The sequence below is a fragment of the Schistocerca cancellata genome, chromosome 4 (assembly GCF_023864275.1).
Source record: "Schistocerca cancellata isolate TAMUIC-IGC-003103 chromosome 4, iqSchCanc2.1, whole genome shotgun sequence".
In the NCBI taxonomy this organism is placed as follows: domain Eukaryota; kingdom Metazoa; phylum Arthropoda; class Insecta; order Orthoptera; family Acrididae; genus Schistocerca; species Schistocerca cancellata.
In genome coordinates, this window is record NC_064629.1 from 720,672,347 (window position 1) to 720,691,772 (window position 19,426).

A 19,426-nucleotide genomic window follows, 5' to 3' on the forward strand; every position below is an offset into this window, starting at 1 on the left:
TTTACCAGTTACATTGCAGACCCATACACATTCCCTGATACACTTACACATGGAATAATTTATCTGAAACCTAAAGATCAAGCAGACACAGCAAACCCAGCTAAATATCGCCCCATAACATGCCTACCAACAATATACAAAATATTAACTTCAGTCATTACACAGAAATTAATGACACATACAACACAGAACAAAATTATAAATGAATAACAAAAAGGCTGTTGCAAAGGAGCACGAGGATGTAAAGAGCAACTGATAATAGATGCAGAGGTGACATATCAAGCTAAAACTAAACAAAGGTTGCTACACTACGCATACATTGATTACCGAAAAGCTTTTGATAGTGTACCCCACTCATGGTTACTACAAATATTGGAAATATACAAAGTAGATCCTAAATTGATACAGTTCCTAAACATAGTAATGAAAAATTGAAAAATCACACTTAATATCCAAACAAATTCAAATAATATCACATCACAGCCAATACAGATTAAGCATGGAATATACCAAGGAGGCTCATTAAGTCCTTTCTGGTTCTGCCTTGCTCTGAACCCACTATCCAACATGCTAAATAATACAAATTATGGATACAATATTACTGGAACATACCAACACAAAATCACACATTTGCTATACATGGATGATCTAAAACTACTGGCAGCAACAAATCAACAACTCAACCAATTACTAAAGATAACAGAAGTATTCAGCAATGATATAAATATGGCTTTTGGAACAGACAAATGTAAGAAAAATAGCATAGTCAAGGGAAAACACGCTAAACAAGAAGATTACATAGTGGATAACCACAGTGACTGCATAGAAGTGATGGAAAAAACAGATGCCTATAAATGTCTAGGATACAGACAAAAAATAGGAATAGATAATGCAAATATTAAAGAAGAACTAAAAGAAAAATATAGACAAAGACTAACAAAAATACTGAAAACAGAATTGACAGCAAGAAACAAGACAAAAGCTATAAACACTTATTCTATACCAATATTGACCTACTCATTTGGAGTAGTGAAATGGAGTAACACAGACGTAGAAGCACTCAATACACTTACACGATCACAATGCCACAAATATAGAATACATCACATACATTCAGCAACAGGAAGATTCACATTAAGCAGAAAGGAAGGAGGAAGGGGATTTATCGACATAAAAAACTTACATTGTTGGCAGGTAGACAATTTAAGAAAATTCTTTATAGAACTAGCAGAAACTAGCAAAATACACAAAGCAGTCACTCATATAAATACATCAGCTACACCATTGCAATTTCATAACCACTTCTACAACCCTTTAGGTCACATAACATCAACAGATATGAAGAAAGTAAATTGGAAAAAGAAAACACTACATGGCAAGGACCCGTATCATCTAACACAGCCACACATCGATCAAGACACATCCAACACATGGCTAAGAAAAGGCAATATATACAGTGAGACAGAAGGATTTATGATTGCAATACAGGATCAAACAATAAACATCATATATTACAGCAAGCATATTATTAAAGAACCCAATACCACAACAGATAAATGCCGACTTTGCAAACAACAAATAGAAACAGTAGATCATATCACAATCGGATGTACAATACTAACAAATACAGAATACCCCACAAGACATGACAATGTAGCAAAAATAATACATCAACAACTTGCCATACAACATAAACTAATAAAACAACACGTTCCCACATACAAGTATGCACTGCAAAATGTACTGGAGAATGTTGAATACAAATTATACTGGAACAGAACCATTATAACAGATAAATCACCACATAACAAACCTGACATACTCACCAATAAAAAGAAGAAATTAACACAAGTAATCGAAATATCCATACCCAATACAACAAATATCCAGAAGAAAACAGGAGAAAAAATTGAAAAATACATCCAACTGGCTGAGGAAATCAAGGACATGTGGCATCAGGATAAAGTTGACATTATACCATTTATACTATCAACTACAGGAGTCATACCACACAATATCCACCAGTACATCAACGCAATACAGCTACATCCCAACATATATATACAACTACAGAAATGTGTAATTATTGATACATGTTCAATTACCCATAATTTCCTAAATGCAATGTAACATATACTGTACAGTTGAAAGGAAGTCACGCTTGATCAAGGTCCGCGGCACTTTCCATTTTTAACCAGACATAACGTCTGAGACAGGAAAGAATAATAATAATAATTATTATTTTTGTTATTATTATTATTATTATTATTAGTGTTATCACTATGGTTAGTGGCAGAAGTAGTAGTAGTAGTAGTAGTAGTAGTAGTAGTAGTAATGGTGGTAGTACAAGTACTGCAAATATTAACTTAATTAGTTGATTGTCAGTATTACTTTCTCACATTGTCACTATATACACGCAAATCATTTTAATACTATTTGTGACATTGAAATTGTTATTTCTTAGGTAACTACGCTGTATAAAAGGTACTGTGTGTGTGAAACCCTGGCCCTAATCATATCAAGTTAAGTAAACAAAGAAATAAGTAATCAAATAAAAGCAGATGGTAGCCTAGCCTGCAGGTGGTGCTGTTACATTTTATCACAAATGGCACCTGTTAATGCCCCCAAATATGTTGCAAGTGTCAGCCATGGTCAGGTCAATGTTCTGCATCATGAGTGCATTATGTTGAAGCTAAGTGAATTCGAATGTAGGCAAATTGTTGGTGCTCGTATGGTGGGTGCTTCCATAGTCAAGGTAGCCACAGTGTTTGGTGTTTTAAGAGACACTGTATTGAACATTTATACTGCATTCAGGGAAAGCAGAAAAAACACCATGTGCTAAGTCACATAACAGATGAAAGTGTGTGTTGAGTATTGTTGCCAGTTTTTTTTACCCAGTAAGGGACAAATGTTCAGTTGAGCAAAAAAAATGGATTTCCCTTGTTTGCCTGGGACAGTTTTTGTGATTTATTGGTCTTTATTATATTTTAACGAATAATGTGTAAGTTTTAACATTCTCTTGTTTGATTTGACAATTTAAAAAAAAAAAAAAACAATGCAGTTATAATCATAGTTGAAAATGGTCATTAATTCACTTTTTACCAAATTCGGGTACATTTATTTCATACACCAGATCATTTTAATGCCATCTGTAAAAAAAATCCTTTTTCTGAAGCAGCTGGAACTAGGGATGTGAAAAATGTTAGGGATTTCATTCTTGAAAAACCCTTCCATGATTTTCTAGCATTTATCCATTGCACTCTTATTTTTGTCATCGAAAGACTGTGCCTTGTCCAGGCTTCTTTTAATTATTTAAAATTCTTTGTATAAGGAGTCTATACTCAGTTGATTGATCCTTAAAAGTTACACAGCTTTTTGAAAATGGTCGTAATTTATTGGTGATTTTAAGTTTAAAAACAGCATATTGGAAAAGATGTTGTTTTCTAAGAAATCATATCATGGTAACAAATATCCTACAAAATTGGTGTAGAACTGCAGAAAATCATTCCGAATAGATTCTTTTGCATTAGTGCCTTACTTCCAAGAAAAGCTGTATTTTATTCTTTGTTAAGCTTTTTGCAAATCCCATGCATTTCAGCAATTGACAGAGAATGTGAATTAGTCTTTTTCATTATCAAAATGTTATATTATGCAGAAATGACGAATACACCAAAGTTTTTTTCCTCCTCTTCTTACATGTGATTATCTTTCATAATAGATGAGGACATGCTTTGCAGAATTCCAGAAAATGAGATTTTAGTGCAGACCACATTTGTAATTCTCTTTTGACAGCAGGACCAAGGGAGAAAAATCTCATGGCAACATGTTTTGTTATTTCTTCCCATTGAACCTCATTCACTTCAAATTGGAGTTGCTAGTCTGCTCTTCATTTCACAGATCTATTGAGGTGACTGCATATTTTCAGTATCAAACTTTCTACATCCACTTTCAGTTTATCAGTTCTGTATTTTGTGTCGTTGTGGAGAATATAGACTATGGACATGGCCGCCAGCTTTGAGAATTCATCATTTTTAGCTAAAGGAAGTGTATAAATGGAATGGTTTCCTCTGAAGTTTACATTTATGTTGTCAGCAGTGAATGCTGAAATTTTATTTAAAAACAATCCATTTGTCTCCAGTGTGTATATTAATAACCTCAAAACCTAATATATACTTGCATTGTTATATTGTACAAATTCCAGTGGTTGGTTTACAACCCCAGTATCATAATCAAAGAATCGTAAGCAAATCGGAAACATTTATTTTTTAATTACTTGCATCTGTCACTATAGAAAAGTGTAGATTTTTTCCTTGGGTGCCCTATAAAATATTTTTAACAGATTCTTTGGCCAGTACTTCATATATAATAGCTTCTACTTTTGTTCTTCCACAGCTAAAACAGTGGCAATTTTTGAATCACTGCAGCTATATGGTAATAATTTGTGTGAACAATCCATATTATTGTAGCTAAGAGAATACTTTACCATGTGATAAACAAATGCAAGTCCTCCAGCAATAATCTTGTCTGTCTCCAAGGCAGATGGTTCACACTTCGCAGAATGTTTGCATAAGATACTTGATGCTCTATTGCTAACAACAGTCATGTGAGATTTAGTAGATACATATTGTTTTACACCAGCAATGCCTCCATGAGCACATGAGAAATCTGTATTGCACAGGCAACAGTACACATTGTACAAGCTTTCTTTTACTTGTCTTAACTAGGAACAACTATTGTTCCAGTTCTGATTATACTTAGTCAGCCTTTTATCTTTCTTAGAAGGTATTCCACCATTACTGGATGAATTGTCTGTGTCACTATCGCTTAAATCACTCATTTTGTCCATAGTTTTAGAAATAATTCACAAGCCTAACGTGTTCAACATGTAGCAGTTCTAGGAAAACAATAAACTAGAATGACAACCAAAAATGGAATTAAAAAATCCTTCCAGTGTTGTTAACATGAATTGACATAGAATTTAAACTAGTTAGCAAACAAATGGAAATGTTAAACACAAAATTGTGCAATGAAAGTGAGATGGATAATAAACAAATAGAAGAATATAAAACAAGCAGACAGAGGCAAATAGAGAGACATGGCGCCACGCGAGTGGATGGGAATCAGTGAATATTGGCCCTGCCCGGCACTATTATAGACTGATAGCCACGCTAGTTGTATCTTCATGTGGTACATGCGTAGATAATACATACTTGCCAGCTGTAGTGTGAAAGATTTCACAGTAATAATTGAACAAGGTTGAAATATGGGCCAGAGCCTGTCCCAGTGGCACATTCAAAACTATGTCAGAAATACGGAATACCCCGGGAAATACGGGACGTCTGGTAGCACTAGTGTTGAGTGATAGTGACAGACAGTATTAAAGGGAGAACTCTGTAACATGGGAACTTAGGGGCGATCTGGAATTCCAAAACCACTCATCTGTGATGCAAAAGCCTGTCATGTAAAAGCATGGTGTTGAACCCATAAAACCTGGACTATGGAAGTAACTCATTTGGTCTGATGAGTGTTGTGTCACACTGTTTCCAACTTCCAGCTGAGTGTACATCTGGCGTACGTCATCCCAAGCCTGTGATGCAGACTGCTTGCTGCTAAGAGTGAAACATGACAGGAGTTTGGTAATGATTTGGGCAGCAATATCATGGTATTCCATGGGCCCAGTGGTTATTCTGCAAGGTCGCGTTGCTGCCAAGCATTATCTGACCTGTTTGGCTGATCACGTCCTTCCCATGCACAATATTTGTTCGCCTGTGATGGTGCTGTGTTCCAAGATGACAGGGCCCCTCTTCACTCAGCTCCCATCATCTAGGATTAGTTTTGTGAGCATGAGGATGAACTGAGAATCTCCCCTGGCTGCCACATTCACCAGACCTCAATATTATTGAGTCTTTGTGGTCTATTTTAGAGAGAGAGAGAGAGAGAGAGAGAGAGAGAGAGAGAGATATGGACAATCACTATCCACCCACATCATCGTTGCCTGAACATACCATATATTGCAGGAAGAATGGTATATAAGATTCTGTTGAAAACCATACAGGACTTATGTTTATCCATTCCAAGATGATTGGAAGCTGTTTTGAATGCCAACAGTTTTCCTGTACCGTATAGGGCAAGATAATGTGTCATGCTTTTGGTGTTGCCATATTTTTGTCTACCCCCCGTAGGAAACTCTAGTTAGTTTTAGTCAATTTGTAACTGTTGTGATAGATACAGAAACTAAGCAGTCAGCAATAGTTTGTCCTTGTTGGCAGTAATGGGGTCTGGTATCACAGTATATCAGTACAGTACCAATATGATCGAACATACTGACAGCTCAGAACACTTCAACAGATATTATACTAAAAATTGAAAACATAAAATAGTATAGTACTTTGCAGAGAAGTTGGAAGATTTGGACGTGATAATCATATTATTTTTTCTAACACCTGAATGAACCAATCCATTCTCTCTCTCTGCTGCTTCCTTATTACTATTTATGTGGCCACAATGATGTAATGCCTACCATCGGTTACTTCGTAAATTGTTTCCCCATTTTGCATAATTTAGCTAAATAATACTCTTTTCACAGGCATGTCTGGATGTAAGGGAGGCCAGTGCATTTTGGGAGAAGATGAAATCACTCAGTGATAGTGAATCTGAGGAAGTAATTGAATTCTTGTCTACCCATCCTGCATATGATACAAGGAAGAAGTTTTTGGATTCGAAAGTTCCAGAAGCCATGAAACTCCGAGAAAAATGCAATGTGAGTCTGCTGTTTATTTGTCGTTGTTTCTGTATGCCTCACTGTAAAAGAGTGTGCTAAGGAAATTAATCATAATAGGTGATGTATATAACTACAGTGAATCCATATGGAATACAAAAAGGAAAATGATGCATGCTCTAAGTTTAAAAAAACATGTAATAATCTGCTTTAGAATTTGAAAATGCAGTAATGTATGTTAAAGGGTCCAAAAAGATAGACTATTTTATATCTTCTGTTGGGGGATTGAATTAGGGAGGATAGTGAGGTGAACCAGAGCTCGTCGTATAGTGTGAGAATGTCATTGAGGGTATTGTGGAGTTAAAGGTCATAGAATAATAAATGACAGTTGTATAATTTGAGTGATCTGGTTGTTTCAGTAATATGGAGAGAACTAGTGTAGATAAAAAAAAATAAATAAATAAATAAAATAAATAAAAAAAACAGAGATAGAAGCTTGTGACTGCAGATGCAGAAAATTTTGGAAGAATATGTGAAAGGATAGCGCGAATGTCATGTGTGGAAGGCTTCATACACAGTAAGTTTTGTGACCATAGGAACATGAATCCAAACTTCCTGTTAAACCTTGAAAGTGAGCGAGACAGCTCACAGGTAACAAAAGATCTGAAGTGTTTACACGAGGGTTGGAACTTAAATAGTGGCAACTATTTATTCACAACAGATACAAAAGAGTTACATGTTTGCACCTGTTACTGTCCTTCAAAATAGTCACCAGTGTTGTGTAGAACCTGTTGCAGCAATGTGGAAGGCGTAGTATACCGTTAGCAGAGCCTGTTCTGTTGATGGTGCAAATGGAGCAGTCTACTGCCTGTCGAATCTCTGGAACAGTTCTGGAGTGAATGCCACAAAGTGGTTCCTTCATCTTCGTAATCAAATCAAAGTCATGAGGACTTAAGTCCAGGTAGTATGGTGGATGGTACAGTACTTTCCAGTCCCATCGACTGAACAGAGCAGCCACACCTTGCACTGTATGTGCCCTCACATTGTCGTACAAAATGATGGGTGGGTTGCGCAGAAAGTGTTGCCGCTCGTTTCGCATAGCTGGTCACAGGTGACGCTCCAAAAATGAACAGTAATACTGTGCATTGATGGTCTGCCATGGAGGAACGTAATGTGTTAGGATAACACCATCACAGTCGTACATGAGAATCACCATAACTTTCACCATACAAATGGGGCTCTGACGCACTTTTGAATTTCGCAGTGAGCCATAATTACGCCATTCATGGGATTGGTGTTTCAGTTTTGGCTTTTACGATGTGGCCCATGGGTCATACAGTGTTATGATACGGTGTAAGAAAGCCTCTCCTTCGCACTCATAGTGCTTCAAGTGCGTCTGAGCAGTGTCGTAACACATCCATTTCTGCATTTCCGTCAAGTCCTGCAGAACCCATCTTGATGCAATTTTTTGCATGCCCAGGCGTTCCTTCAGGGTGCGAAGCACAGTTGTATTCACTTATACAGTTTCGTGGGCGGGCTCACTAATCATATGGCGTCGATCACTGTCCACTAACGTGGCAACAGCATGCACTTCTTCTTCAGAAATGTGAGGGCTACCTGCTCGATGCATGTCTGCCACAGTTTGCTGACCTTCGTTGAAGGCTTTTACCCAATGTGCCACTGTTCTGTACGGCAATGCTGATTCCCTGCACACCTCTTGAAGACCTTGATGACACTGTTGTGCTGTACGAGCTCTGGAACATTCAGTCTTTATCCAACTCTGGTGTTCCTGTTTCGAAAACATAGTGACACCATTACGTTAGGCCGCTCACTCACAAGTGACTGTGTTGGCCTCGATTGTATGCACACTGGTGACGTGGGATGGGTGAGTCCATTTGCTCGCAGGTAAGGTAGGTATGTCAACAATGTGTGCTATCAGCGACAATAGTAGATTCCATTGCATAGTGTCTCCACAGCAGTGTTGCCACTATTTAACTTCCAACCTACATATGTAGTGTATAAAGATGTCTGAATGGATTTAATGTTTAAAGTACATTACTTGTATATTGTAAAATAATTTTGTTGTTGTTCTGGATTTTGTTATGGGGTCATTCCATGTCAAGTGACGCAGTTTAGATGATGATCCCAGCTCAACCATCTCCAGTTTTGATGAAATTTGTACAGGATGTACCTGAGGGCCCTACATCAACTTATGCAAAGTTTCAGGCTCACCTGTAACTTGGTTGAGATGAGAGAGCCATTTTCGTGAAGACCACTTTTACAGAGATCGAAAAGTCGTGAAGAAATCGTCAAGTTTGGCACTCCACTGTTCCTAATGTAAAAGAGCTAGACTCTTGCTTGTGGGTATAATGGTACAATTTTGTGTACTCTTCACACAGATGTTGCAAGTAAGAGTTCAGAAAGCAATGCATTTGGCATAATCTCAGTTCAAAGTGGGCAACAAATCATATCGTGAGAAATTTGCCCTATAGTTTAACGAGGCATAAGTAGTGGAGAAAGTGCGCTATGGACCTGGTCTTGTGCCAAACTACTGTCTGTCTGGGTGTTTAGTATATCACAAATTTTGGCCTGACTTGTGTGTTTAATTACTGTTCTACCATCCGGTAAATTTGCTAAAAAAACATGAATGTATCAAAATATACCCGTGTTCAAAGTCATGTATCTCAAAATGGACACCTAGCACATTCATTAACACCATTCAACAGAGTACATTTCGTTCTATTAGAAAAACATATTTTTGTTTTGGTGCCTCTTTGGGTAAGGTGCAAAAAATTTGCCTAAACTATTGACTTTTTTGGTAATTCGGAAAATCCTTCTGCTGGTCCATGGTGGCTATGCCACTATCAATCTGAAGACTGGTAACCCTATCGCCACGGGGCCATACCCAATAGCCATGCAAGGTCAGCCACGGGTGGGTTTCTTTACTGCAGGTTCCCAAGCCTGAAAGTGGGTGTCTAGCAGGTTCCCAAGCCACAATGCTAATATCTAGCAGGTTCCCAAGTCTGAATGTGGGTATCTTTCAGGTTTCCAAGCCTTTTTTGGGTTTCTCTGTGGTTCCAAAGCTGTAATACAGAATTATTCAATTGTTAAATGTTTTAAATTTTTTACTGATGTCCAAAACTATTGCTTCCGGCAAACTGTATTGCCGCCCCATCATTGAAGCAGCTGGGACTGGTATGACTGCAGTTATCTGTTGTTCTGGGATCCAGCATATGTCTTTTCTAGTAGGCCAATGAAATGATTGAGCAGCTCCAGGAGGATGCATGAAATTAATCAAGGCATCTTTTTCTTCACATGAAACTTCACAGATATTTCCTATCCACCATTTCCCATCATAAACGCAAGAAACATACTGGCCAGGCTGTAGTTCATCAATGGCAACATGTTTAGTAGCAACTTTAGCATGTCGGTTAACATTTGCTGTAAAGGACAATGTATCATTTGATACTCTGTGAATCTTAAGTCGCTTTTCATCAATTGGCACAAAATGGTGATGGTCTCTTGTACCAGACACTGTATATCCATCCTCCAAACGTTTCTCTTGATCAATTTTTGCATCTTCAATAATTTCTTTTTTAATATAAATAAATTCAGTGCTATGAACATTTTTTGCAGTATTCAAACAGATCAGTTGGTGTTAAGATTTGGTTGTCAATTGGGCATTGAAGGCTAGCTCTTGATGCTAAATGCTTAACTGTGCCCCCAATTCCATCACATGGTGATTTCCCATGGCTTGTTCTGAAAAAATTACATTCTGCAGTAATGCCAAAATCTTTTTATGATGGCAAAGATTTAGGAAGCTCTTAAAAGTTTTGTACTGATCTGCAGAACCATCGCTAAAATAATGGCTATGCTTAATTTCTTTAAAAATGCACTTAATGGATTTGATCAAGTACGTTAAAAACACGTGCACTGCAATTGTGTCATGTCGGAGGCAATCACTGATTATGCAGAAGCTGACACTCTTTGGGTCTTCATTACCTTTGTAGTAAATACAAATGGATGTATTGTAGCTTGACTATTTTCCCAATGGCATCCCTGCACTGCATCTTGAACAATAAAGGAGTAATTTTCCGTGAAATCCATTAATATAATCAATTCTCCTGGTTTGAGACCTCCTTTAGTGAACTGCAAATGCTTGCTCTGATGCTTTGCAATGTAGTGGTGAGTAGAAAGGGCCAATAATTTTGTAACTAATAGTTCAATGAATTCTTCAACTGTCATTTCTCTGGTTACAAGTGTATCTCTATCACTGTTAGTCCATTGTTTGAACTGAATTGTATCCTCAGGATCAATATCTGCAAAAGTGCTTTCTAAATATTCATTTAGAGCTTCTGTTCCTGGACATACTTCACAGCGATGAGGTATACAGTCCTTTGTTTCTAAATTACAGACAATTTTGCTCAGTAAAATTTTGTAATCTTCTTTTTTTGGGCTATGTGTCAACATTAATTGCACATTTTGATGTATTGTGCAGACACAAACTGAATGTGAACTAGCTGTGCCTCCAGTCACACACCATTTTGGCCTTAATTCACAAAATATGGAAAATCCAATTTCCAGTCCATTTTTATTGCAGTACGCAACAAACATTTCTTTTAAGTTGCTCAGTAATAAGTATTTCTGTTTTTTTAAATTTTCTTCATCTATCCAAACAGTAATACAGTCCTTTTTTACTGGACAAATCTGACTAAACTCTTCTTCATAAAAATGTTCTGTGACTCTTGCCTTCAGATTCTCAGAAAGGTTTTCCCACATTTACCTCTGAGCTGTGCCAATATTCCCTGTTCAGCTTTCCGTAGCCTTCCTTACCATTCTTTCTGAAACACAAAATTATTCCATAGTCTTTTTGATAGACCAACTTTGGGGAACTAAGGTAAAAATTTGAATTTTCTTGTTATTATTTGATATATGTAATTTTTCTTTCAATTCTTGGATCAGCTCAATGTAATCTGAACAGGTCAAGCATTGCTTGCTTGTGGATGGTTGCTCCAATTCACTGGGATCAAGTCCTCCCACTTCTGAAATTTTCTTAATTTTCTTTTTAGTAGGTCAGCTGTTTCTATGTTGATTGAGTGCAAGCTTTCCTGTGCTGTGTGGTTTTTCTTGCCAAATGGGCTGCAGCATGATCTTTGCAAAAAGTCAAATCTTGTTAGGAGTAAAGCTTCATGATGGAAGCATTGTTCTTCTAAGGAAAGTTGCTTTACAGCTTTCAGTCGTTAAATGGCATGGGGAATCAGTATTTCCAAAACCGCATACATTATCTTGATCTTGTTCTTCCATTTTAGCAACAACTTGATATGCTTCAGACACTAAAATCAAATTGTCAAGTCTTAAATAAAGAAAAGAAATATAATTAATAAGCATTCAGCGTCCCAAAAATTTTGTTGCAGTCTCTAGTACAGTTAAATGGTTAAATTTAGTAATGAACCTGTCACAAACAGGTTTAAAAATCACCGAATAAACAGCAAAATGAATATTTAAACAATGTTGACATAATCAACAAAATTCCAAATTTTAGGTGACATTTTTGCATCTTACCCAAAGAGATATCAAATTGAAAATAAGTTTTTCTAACTGTATGAAATGTGCTCTGTTGACTGGTGTTAATGAATGTAATGTGCTAGGTGTCCATTTTGAGATACACGACTTTGAACATGGGTATATTTTGATACATTCATGTTTTTTAGCAAATTTATAGGATGGTAGCACAGTAATTAAACACACAAGTCAGGCCAAAATTTGTGATATACTTAACATCCAGACAGACAGTAGTTTGGCAAAAGACCAGGTCCATAGCACACTTTCTCCAATACTTATGCCTCGTTAAACTATAGGGCAAATTTCTCGTGACATGATTTTTTGCCCACTTTGAACTGAGGTTATGCCAAATGCATTGCTTTCTGAACTCTGCTTGCAACATTTGTGTGTAGAGCACACAAAGTTGTACTACTATACCCAGAAGCAAGAGTTTAGCTCTTTTACATTAGGACCAATGGAATGGCAAACTTGACGATTTCTTCACGACTTTTCGGTCTCTGTAAAAGTGGTCTTCACGAAAATTGCTCTAGCACCTCAACCAAGTTACAGGTGAGCCTGACACTTTGCATATGTTCATGTAAGGCCCTCAGGTGCATCCTGTACAAATTTCATCAAAATTGAAGATGGCCGAGCTGGGAACCCTAGGGCACTTAACGTGGAATGATCCTATGCAGAATGTTGTTCCCACTCAGTATTAGATATAACAACATAATAGCTATTTGCATTTCAGATAATGTGCTATACTTCTTTATGTACTTGTTTTATCTAATGTTTAGCTACCTTCACTTACCTCATTTACTTGCTACACCCTTATTGATCTTTCTTATTGTATTCGCCTCACATTATCGCACTGACTATTGTTCCTCAGTGTGTTGGAATTATTGTACAGGGTGATTCAAAAAGAATACCACAACTTTAAAAATGTGTATTTAATGAAAGAAACATAATATAACCTTCTGTTATACAACATTACAAAGAGTATTTAAAAAGGTTTTTTTTTTTCACTCAAAAACAAGTTCAGAGATGTTCAATATGGCCCCCTCCAGACACTCGAGCAATATCAACCCGATACTCCAACTCGTTCCACACTCTCTGTAGCATATCAGGCGTAACAGTTTGGATAGCTGCTGTTATTTCTCGTTTCAAATCATCAATGGTGGCTGGGAGAGGTGGCCGAAACACCATATCCTTAACACACCCCCATAAGAAAAAATCGCAGGGGGTAAGATCAGGGCTTCTTGGAGGCCAGTGATGAAGTGCTCTGTCACGGGCTGCCTGGCGGCCGATCCATCGCCTCGGGTAGTTGACGTTCAGGTTTCATAAGTAACCTTTTTCGTAGGACTCTCCATACAGTTGATTGTGGAATTTGCAGCTCTCTGCTAGCTCTGCGAGTCAATTTTCCTGGGCTGCGAACAAATGCTTGCTGGATGCGTGATACATTTTCATCACTCGTTCTCGGCCATCCAGAACTTTTCCCTTTGCACAAACACCCATTCTCTGTAAACTGTTTATACCAACGTTTAATACACCACCTATCAGGAGGTTTAACACCATACTTCGTTCGAAATGCACGCTGAACAACTGTCGTCGATTCACTTCTGCCGTACTCAATAACACAAAAAGCTTTCTGTTGAGCGGTCGCCATCTTAGCATCAACTGACGCTGACGCCTAGTCAACAGCGCCTCAAGCGAACAAATGTACAACTAAATGAAACTTTATAGCTCTCTTAATTCGCCGACAGATAGTGCTTAGCTCTGCCTTTTATCGTTGCAGAGTTTTAAATTCCTAAAGTTGTGGTATTCTTTTTGAATCACCCTGTATATTGTGCCAGTGTAATTATGAACTTGGAATCTATATTCTATTTATACCAAAAACCATAAAATCCTTTCTCTTGGGAGTGCTAATCCAGTAAGATATACAGGAAAACTGATGTGGAATCTACTGAGGAATGTGGCTCAGTCGTTAGCACACTGGACTTGTATTGGGGAAGATGAAGGTGTAAACCCACGTCTGGTCATCCAGATTTAGGTGTTGCATGACTTCCCTAAATTGCTGCAGGCAAATGTTGGGATGGTTCCTTTGAAAGTGAATGGCTGTCTCCCTTCCCCATACTTCCCTTATCCTTGCTTGTGCTCTGTCTCTAATGACCTTGTTTTTGACAGGACATCAAACACTAATCTCCTCCTCATGCAGAATTTGTACCACAGGAGAAAGATATTAGCAAATGTAAGCTGTTAAGCATGTTGAGAATCTGCCTGCATAGCTTTAGCCAATAAGAACTTTGCTGAAATAGGGCAAAGGTATTCTGATCCAGCACACAGTTTTAATGTCAAGAAGTTCCAGAATAGTGTGCACTGTACTGCAGAGATGAATACTCATACTGGAAACACACGTGTGCTGTTTCTAACTATGGCTGACCTTTATAGTCTTGCACCAGCACAAACATTGCAGAAACAGTAAATATTGTATGTACTGCTTTCTCAGCTGTCTCCTTTTTGTCACCATTTTTATGCAATTCTTAAATAATCTGATCCTCATTTCTTAATCTGCCTTTACATACCATCAAGTACTTTGCAGGTCTTGGACAAAGAATTTTCGTGCCTTTCACATGTACACAGTATGAGAGCAGTTTTATTCATTTGCTGTGGTTTTGTTTGTTGACAATGTGAGAACATATTTCTTTATTATAGTTACTAGTATACGGGGATGAAAATAAAACTGACCAGAAAAGCTATTTTTACATTTCATGCCAACATAATCTAAACAACAGAGAGATAATTAGAGACTGCAAGAGTCCCAGTTGGTGTGAGAGCAGCTGTGCTTCGTAGCCTTGCACCAGCAACAATCTCTTCTTGAGATGACATTGCAGAAACAGTGAATATTACACTTACTGCTTTCTCAGCTATCTCCTTTTGGGAATTTAATGATCATGTAGAAGTGTCATAAATAACTATATTTATTCCAGTAGTTCAGACGTGACAGCAAGTTATTTCTGTCAGTGTTACTGTGCCTATTTTTATTTTGGCCACCCTGTATATTTTAATGTTTTTCACTATTTATTATTATTGTTGTTGTTGGTATTGTTATTATTTTGCGTAATTATTTTTAAATGTTGTATTTTTAATTCTTTTCAGTGTCCAGCTCTTTCACCTCTTGACCCAAGAACTATTATTAAGACTGAAATTTCACGGAAAATACTCTAATAACGTTGCAAGATTCAACAGCGCAAACTCCTTGGTGACAGGAGTTTCGTCATATATGGACATGTAACACTTGAGATCAGGACCATATGAGGTAGCATAGTGGTAAGACGCTGGAACTGTGTGGGAGGACAGTGGTTCAAATCCCCATCCAGTCATGTAGACTTAAATATTCCATGGTTTACCCAAATAGGATAAGCCAAGGTAGTTCCTTTGTAAAGGTTACACTCCTGATTTCCTTCACTCCATCTTTCTACAATCGGAGCTTGTGCTCCACCTCTAAAGATGACCTTGTCGACTGAATGTTAAAACCTATCTTATTCTTTTATACTTGATATCAGGATGTGTGTGTTTTCTCAGAAAATAAATAAAATTGATCTTGTCTTTTGTTGGTTGTTAGTGCATCTTGCAAAGGAGTGTTTAACATATGCTTTGTAATAGTAGTCTGTAACACATTCATGTCTATACTAAACAGAATTTCCTGAATCCCAACAGTTTAAATTTATATTGCATTTTTGTGTGCATTTGTAATTTGAAATTATAAAACAACAAAATAATGATGCTTCCATTATTTTATAGTGATAGCCACTAGTTTTTAGTGACTTGTTGGCTGTCAATTTTCCCTTAGTGTACTTGCATGAATATGTAACCTATGTGGTCCAACTCCTGCTATGGATTTTCTTGTGTGGAAATTTAATAGCATAATGTTGTCAAAGCATTCTGTATTTTTTCCTGATTGCATGTCTGCAAGCAGTCCGTTTCTCTTTTTCAGTCTATTCTTGACTGAAAGACAGAATTTACATTTTTAAATTTAACACTTTGGGTACAGGGTGTTTAAAATGTGTACCATGTTCATACTGGAGATAATATTTGTCAAAATCTAACAAAAGTCCTGCAAGCATATTTGTGAAAACAAAGACTTGTTAATGTATGGGCCATTCTGTCAGGACAGCCATTACTTTCTCATCACTCCAGTAGGTGTGTGTGATCATCCTTTCTTTAATATCCTTTAGCACTTATTAAAGAATCATGATCTCATGCAAACACACCTGAAAGCACTCAGATTTGGTAGGCATCAATGGCCTCAATGTCATGCACCCAGACAGTCTTAAAATCATCACCATAATCAGATTTAATTACATGTACAAGAAACAGGCTCCTGTAAATTGTGCATGTTGTTGAAATGTGTGTCATACACAATGATTTTAAATGTTCACTTTGCCATAACATTCAAGTAAACAGGGACACCACACTGCTAGACCATTTTGATGAATCCATCACTCATTAAATGTTTTGATTAAAGATAGAAAATGGGATGGTGCCCCATTGTGCATGAACCACATCTGTTGTTTTTCTGCAAGAGTAACATTGTCCGGTAACATGGATAATTTGTCATGCAGAAGTTGTTGATGAACAGTGTTCGTTAGTGTGACAGTGAAGGGTTCAGCATTGTGAATATGATACTATCATTTCTGCCCATTCATAGATACGAAAGTGGACATGTTGTCTTATTTCAATGATCACTCTCTGTTTTGAAAGTGCTCACATTGTGAGTGTTGTGAGAGTCTCTTTCATGGGAACTTCAGCAGCTTCATATAGGCACTTTACTGCAGCCCTGAAACTGTATTGTATTTGGGAATTTAATGATCATGTAGAATGCATAAATAACTATACTTCTAGAATGAGTTTGGAAGGTAGGAGACGAGGTACTGGCAGAAGTAAAGCTGTGAGTACCGGGCGTGAGTCGTGCTTCGGTAGCTCAGTTGGTAGAGCACTTGCCCGCGAAAGGCAAAGGTCCCGAGTTCGAGTCTCGGTCGGGCACACAGTTTTAATCTGCCAGCAAGTTTCAACTATACTTCTTCCAATCATTCATGAACTGAACACTGAGTATTGGTTCTTAAGATTTTTTTTTAGTCTTTCACATTTGATGGTCTGAAAAAAAAAATGCTTCTCAAAAATGCATTACTGATTTAATTTGGTCATCATGCCTTCTCTTGGATGTATCTGTCAAGCTGATATCCCATTTCCCAATTCACTGCAATGTTTGTTTTATTAAATATGTAACTCATTCTGGTGGTTTAGCTGTGTCTGTAATGATATTACCTATTGGATTATTTTTATGTACTGTAGTAGTTCCACTAGGAGTGTGGAAATTGAAATGAAATTTGTAATGTCACTATTTCCACTGTTACTTATATGTTTCTTCTACACCTGCATTTATTATATCTTTTCTCTCGTGATCTGTGTTGACATTTCTTTAACTGCCTCCATTTTGTTACAAATGGATACTGACACAATGTAGTTAGCTGTTAGCTGTATGTAGTGCACCCAAGTTGTAATTTCTCATTGTGAAAAACTTGAGTTGGATTCTGAGTGTAATAGGGAGTCCAACAGAAAAATAGAGCATGGCATTGGGGCCAGTACATGTGTCAGAACTTAAAATTAATATCTGGAAGTTCTCTTTTGATTTGGAATATAAATGGGGCTATTTGAAGTAAACTTGCTTGTGGTTTCTGAGATTTTCTCAGGTTGAGTGATTAATAGTGAGCTTTCTTCTGTTCATATGAACTGTTATTTCCATTTTTGTGCAATATTTAAGTGACCATCTCAGCCTTTATGCTGGGTCTGTCATCAAAATATTGTGCATAAAATGGAAACGATGTGGCTGAATGCCCAGAAGCCCAATATTAAATTCACTTGCATCAGATCAAATCAGAGAAAAACTTTTTTCTCTCCAGTGATCCTGCAACTATCCCATAACCTATCCACTCTTATAAAACTAAAACATGAGTGCATTTGAAAAAGTTCATGTTTGTTACTCGTGAAGGGACTGTTGCCTAATTTGTATTTATGGGTCCATCCTGTGATACCTGCTTATATTTGTGTGCGTGGGTTGGAGAAGTAAAGTAATATTTGATACTTGTTCCGTTTTGTTAACAATGCTTGAGGTGTAACCTGAAATGAGATGTACAGAGTTACAGAAGACTGGTTAAAAAACTACACCCTTAATGACTAATATGTCAAATTTCAACCTCATGTTGGTACTAATTTTGAGTTTGGCTTTCCATGCCTTTGTAGTATCAGAATGTGTCTATATTATGAAAATAAATGTGAAAATATTAGCTTTTACCATCAAACTGGTAGTACTTACAGTAAAACTGTGTGAAAAATATTCAGTTCCTTTCTTTCACACTCTTTGATGTTTCATTCTTCTCTTATTAGAAGGTGTTTCTGCTGTATAAATGCCACTTTTATATACACAAATGTCCCCAAACATTGAAATGCATTTTTGCATTCTGTCAGAAATAATCAGTGTGAAGTAATTTGTTAACTGTCATGTTTAGTATGTTACCTTATGTGGTTGGCCTTTTTTGGGAAATTTTTATAGTTCTATATAAGTGTGTTTTTGTGAACTATTTATCACATAGTTTTGTATATTCAGTGCTTAAAATTATGTATCAGAAATGGCTTAATCTGTGATAAAGTTTTTGTGATTATCATTAACAAACATGTTCAGTCCTAAACTAAATGTTTTTAAAATGTGTATTAAATGTATTGAGAATGTGAAAGTCATGATAAAATTATATACTTATGACTATACCATTGGCCACAATGTAGAAAAATGGGGTAGCAATAAAATACATTGTTCTAAAAAATATAGTCCTCTAATTTTTTGTGTACAGTTCCTTCATTGAGTGTTGATATATTCCCCCAGAAATTGTTGTGTATTTAATAATTTTACAACCAAATGTAATACATAAACTGTCTGTTGGAATCTCAACAGAACTACAAGGGGGCTTAGCAGGGGGAGCCCAAACTCTCCCAACAAAATTTCGTAGTTGTTCAGGGATTTTTGAGTCTCTGGTGGTTTGGTACTGAGTAATAATGTAATTATAATTTATTTCATTTTTTACTCTAAGTATCTTTGTTTCTGTGGAAATATCT

General features: G+C 36.8%; 1 protein-coding gene across 1 annotated transcript in view; it reads left to right on the top strand.

Annotated features, from left to right (window-relative positions):
* LOC126183755 (metalloendopeptidase OMA1, mitochondrial-like) overlaps positions 1–19,121 on the top strand; it is a 118,085-nt gene extending 98,964 nt beyond the window's left edge. The window contains exons 7-8 of the mRNA XM_049925982.1: positions 6,587–6,760; positions 15,416–19,121. Coding sequence (XP_049781939.1) covers positions 6,587–6,760; positions 15,416–15,484 — 243 coding nt within the window. The 3' untranslated portion in view covers positions 15,485–19,121. The remainder of the gene's footprint in view (positions 1–6,586; positions 6,761–15,415) is intronic.
* Positions 19,122–19,426: the final 305 nt, after the last annotated feature.